Source organism: Cynara cardunculus (assembly GCF_001531365.2).
Source record: "Cynara cardunculus var. scolymus isolate 2C chromosome LG 2, CcrdV1, whole genome shotgun sequence".
Classification (NCBI taxonomy): Eukaryota; Viridiplantae; Streptophyta; class Magnoliopsida; order Asterales; family Asteraceae; genus Cynara; species Cynara cardunculus.
The window spans coordinates 58,046,119-58,050,289 of NC_037529.1; the positions used below are offsets into that span (position 1 = coordinate 58,046,119).

The 4,171-nt window shown below is 36.9% G+C and overlaps 1 protein-coding gene across 1 annotated transcript in view; it reads right to left on the minus strand.

Annotated features, from left to right (window-relative positions):
• The window catches only part of LOC112506742 (prolycopene isomerase 1, chloroplastic), a 6,453-nt gene extending 2,485 nt beyond the window's left edge, over positions 1-3,968 (minus strand). The window contains exons 1-7 of the mRNA XM_025110987.1: positions 3,666-3,968; positions 2,534-2,757; positions 1,741-1,851; positions 1,445-1,498; positions 851-1,138; positions 515-706; positions 277-435 (exon numbers count right to left, since the gene is read on the minus strand). Of these exons, the coding sequence (XP_024966755.1) occupies positions 277-435; positions 515-706; positions 851-1,138; positions 1,445-1,498; positions 1,741-1,851; positions 2,534-2,757; positions 3,666-3,855 (1,218 nt within the window). The 5' untranslated portion in view covers positions 3,856-3,968. The remainder of the gene's footprint in view (positions 1-276; positions 436-514; positions 707-850; positions 1,139-1,444; positions 1,499-1,740; positions 1,852-2,533; positions 2,758-3,665) is intronic.
• Between the last annotated feature and the right edge of the window lie 203 nt (positions 3,969-4,171).

Consider the following 4,171-nt stretch of genomic DNA (forward strand, 5'->3'; position numbering starts at 1 on the left):
ATAAATAATATTGATGCATAATTAAAATTAATTAATAATTAATTTTCAATTTATATTAATTAATATTAGTAATATTTAAATTTTATTAATATTTATTTATAATTAATATTAATGAGGGTTATAATTGGAAACAATGACAATAAGCTATCAAAACGCTACTCTAGGTAGCATTTTAATAAGCTAACTTATGTGCATCGAAACGTGTACCTAGAAAATAAGCTAGCTTATTTTTGCACCAAATAGTGCCTAAAAATAAACGATTTTTTAAACACACACCTCTGCGTCAAATCCCAGATGCAGATGCATAAAAGACTCGCATTGCTTAGTATTTTCAATCCTATCCTCATATGATTTGGGAATGGCTTCCTTCGGTAGCAACTTTAGAGTGTCCCACATAGATGCATTGCTTACAACAGCTTTCCTTGCACGCACAAACTGCAACATCACAAAAGGTTTTGATGAGTAAATATCAAATTAATTTCATATGGATAAAGTAGGAGTCTTCACCACTCACTTGACCACTTCTTAGCTTCACTCCTGTTGCTCGGCCATTCTCAACAACGATATTTTCCACATGACTTCTTAGAGAGATTCGTCCACCGAATTTCTCTAATCCTCGAACAAGAGCATTAACAATTTCTCCACTTCCTCCAAGAGGGTATTCTAAATTGCAACCTGGTTTATACCATTCTGCAAACATATAAATCTGCAAATATGGGAATATAAGCACAAGATCAGAAAACTAGACAGCATGAAAAGAGGAAAGATGAGACGGCTTCTGGAAAAGAATGCTAAATTGTAATTCAATTCCCAAAAGACTGATGGAATTTTGTTAATGTATGCTGAATACCATCTCTGCTGAAAGTACACCATCAGATTTCACCCCAGCAAGCAAGAAAGACAAAAGATCCACCCAGTTCCTGATGAAAGGATCTTTCAACCCCAATGAATCAACAACTTCTGAAAACGGCCGTAAAAGCTTTGTAGCACCAAGAACGCCTTGAGGTCCCATTTGTGCAAATGATTTTAGGAGTGAAAGTGCATATCTAGCTCCAGCGGTGGAAAGAACACCCAAGTCTCCTCGGATAGATAAAGGAGGCAAAGCCATGGCAGCTGCAGATAATGGAAGTATCGCATCCTGTTCATAATGAAGTTCACTTACATTTGCCCAATAGAGGCAACAGCATAATGATTTCACTAATAGCACCACAATAAATTCTTTCGTACCAACCAATAACAACAGCAAACTAGAATGGTGCAGTATTTTTTTTTAATATCCAAATCAGCAGTGCCGTAACAAAAAAAAAAAAAAAAAAACTTGCATTTGTCATCACTGTTTAAATGAAATTAAGCATGATTCCTTCAAAGTTCAAACAACACTAACTTTTGAATGACACAAATGCATTGAAACTGTGTATAAGAAAATTAAGTGAATGTCACTAACAAGAAGTTTTTGCCATTCCAGCACAGCATTTGGACCAGCATACGTCTCCAAGTCCTGACATGGTATTGACAACAAAAAGAATCTTGAGTAAGAACCCTGTATCTCGCTGTTCAGTGATTAATCTATGCAAATTATGTGGAATTATAGGAATTTAATATCATACAACGGGTTTAACCAGATCCGAGGACTGAAGCAAATCAGTTCCCCATTGCAAGACTCAGGGTATGCCTTGTGTACCAAGAATTGACGAAACTAGTTTACATATAGAAGCAGCCATACAAGTATCCATGAACTACCTTGAAAAATTCCGTCGGACCAATGCGTGAGAGAAATTCCCCTTCAGGTACATAAACCATCCATGAGTCATACTTGGCACATGGAATTGACTCTCCCAAGGCATCCAAAACCTATGAATCATGAAGAGCATAAAAATCAACGGAGCTACAGATAGATGTCACCACCCATCCATATTGTATTGTATGAGTGGTAGTCGCATAAAGAAGACTTCTGCATGTTTTGTGGTTTTAGGGGTGGTATGCAGGATACGTGGATTTGTATGAAGTACATCACTTTATTGTTTCTATTAACAGTCGATATGGAGTTTCTTCTTGTTATTAGTTAACCCAACTTTAACTTCTTTCTAACAAGGCTTTAACGACCAACCTACCCGTTTAAGTGAGATAGATTGGTTGTTTTTATTTGAGCTAGAGTTGCAGGTGAAACAAATAGTTCAACACTTTTAACATTCTCAATTTATCATACAAGCTCATACGTATTGAGCCCACAGAAAGGAAATCTTATACAAGACAATTTTAATGTGCCAACTGTCAACTTTAATGGAAGCATACCAACACAGTGGAAGATAAAGGCAAAAGAAACCAAAGGGTCATTGGCCCAGCAGTACCCCGGGTAACGGGTTAAAGATAGAGCCCAGCCTCCTAAGAGGTCAAGGGTTCAAATCTCACCAAAGATGAAGAGTGTGCGTGAGTATTTTCTGTACATAAATATTATGTAATTCCAAAAAAGGCAAAAGAATATAAGATATCAGTTTAAGGATTGTTCAATGAAGAGCATGAAAGACATAAATACTTGTGCAAGGGGATTCGCCTGGAGACCTCTAGATTGAAATCCTGAAAACAGAGATGGGCCAGAGTCGAATTTGTAGTCTTTGATCTCAAATGCATGAGCAGCACCACCTGGTTGGTCATGGCTTTCCAAAACTATAACATCCTGCCCATATCTAGCTAAAAGTCCTGCACAGCACAGTCCGCCAAGACCACTTCCTATAACAACAACATCTGCTTCTGGCTTGCCTGCATGTTATCCTGCCATTGCATTAAATTTTGCTCAAGAGAACATATATAGCACTCCCCCCCAAAGCTCCAATTTTGCTACAGAAAACGTACGAGGTAGCATATTTCTCTCTCCTAGAGATTACTTTTTTATCTCTTTAAAAAAAGGAAAAATTAGCGAGTTTGATGTTGATCATTGACGATTGTCATAGATTTACTCTTTTAGCTAATCTAGGAGCAATCAAATGATGTATTTCCTTAAATAGCCCTATCCACCTCTCTTGTTTACACTCTCTTGTTCTCTTGTAATTGTCTCTGCTTTAGAAGAATCAAACAACCAAGGTCATATATGACGACTATTCATTCACCAAACTAACAAGGAAAATGGAATAGAAGTCTTAAGGTATTTACTAAAAAAAACGTGTAATACTTGCATTGCTTAATAGATTGAAACCTTGAATGACAGAAGAGATGGAGCATAAACTACAACTATGTTGTTTTCTTCTCTAGAAGAATCAAACAACCAGACAATGCCTGTGGAATGCAATTAACAAATTAGATTTAACAATTGCATTCCTTAATGGCTCAAAAAATCCTTCAAGGATGGACAAAGGGAGCACAAAAACAGTTCTTGTTTACTAAGGAGTTTCACAAAGGTACTTGTTTGTTTTTATATGTGCTGTTCGAGCCTCCTTAGTGCGTCCGGGGATTTTATCTTCGCGGCATGGAATTAAGATAGTTGTTCTACTAATCTTTTCAAAAATTGCTCTATTAATTAGATCTTTTTATACTTGAATAACTCGTAGTAGTAGCTATGGCGGTCGTGTGAAAATACTGAATTATGCCAAATCACCCATAAAATTAGGAATCCATATACTACCAAGTACAGATAGATTAATCATAAATGTAGAACGATAATTCCACGAGACCTGAGAAGGATTTGGCTTGTGTAACTCTAGAAGAGGATGAAGCTGAAGCAGAAGCAGAAGCCGCCTCCTCAGTAACATTGGAAAAGGTTCGAGCCAAAATGGTAGAATTACGTTGTTTGGTAGCGTATTCGAGTTTGGGTTTGTTGAAAGAAGGAGCAGGTCTGAAGAAGGTTCCTAAAGTAGCTGCCATTAACAGATAGGGAAGATTGGCAAGGTGAATAAGATTGAAGCGATGAAGCTCCTCTCCTCCTTAGAATGGCAGGGGTTGATAGGCATCCACCATGGGAGAGTTTGTCGCTTGAAAATGGACACGCAGCACTCTTTGCAGCTGTGCGTCTGAGGCAATAATCGTTTTATACCTTCTTTTGAAAATCCTTTATTACAGTAGCTTAACGAGCAAATTACATGAAAAATTAACGAAATTTCACGATTCCTATTTTGGGTAACGTATTTTCAAAAATTCTATTTCAATATCTAAGATGTAAAGTTTTAAACATTTAAGTACC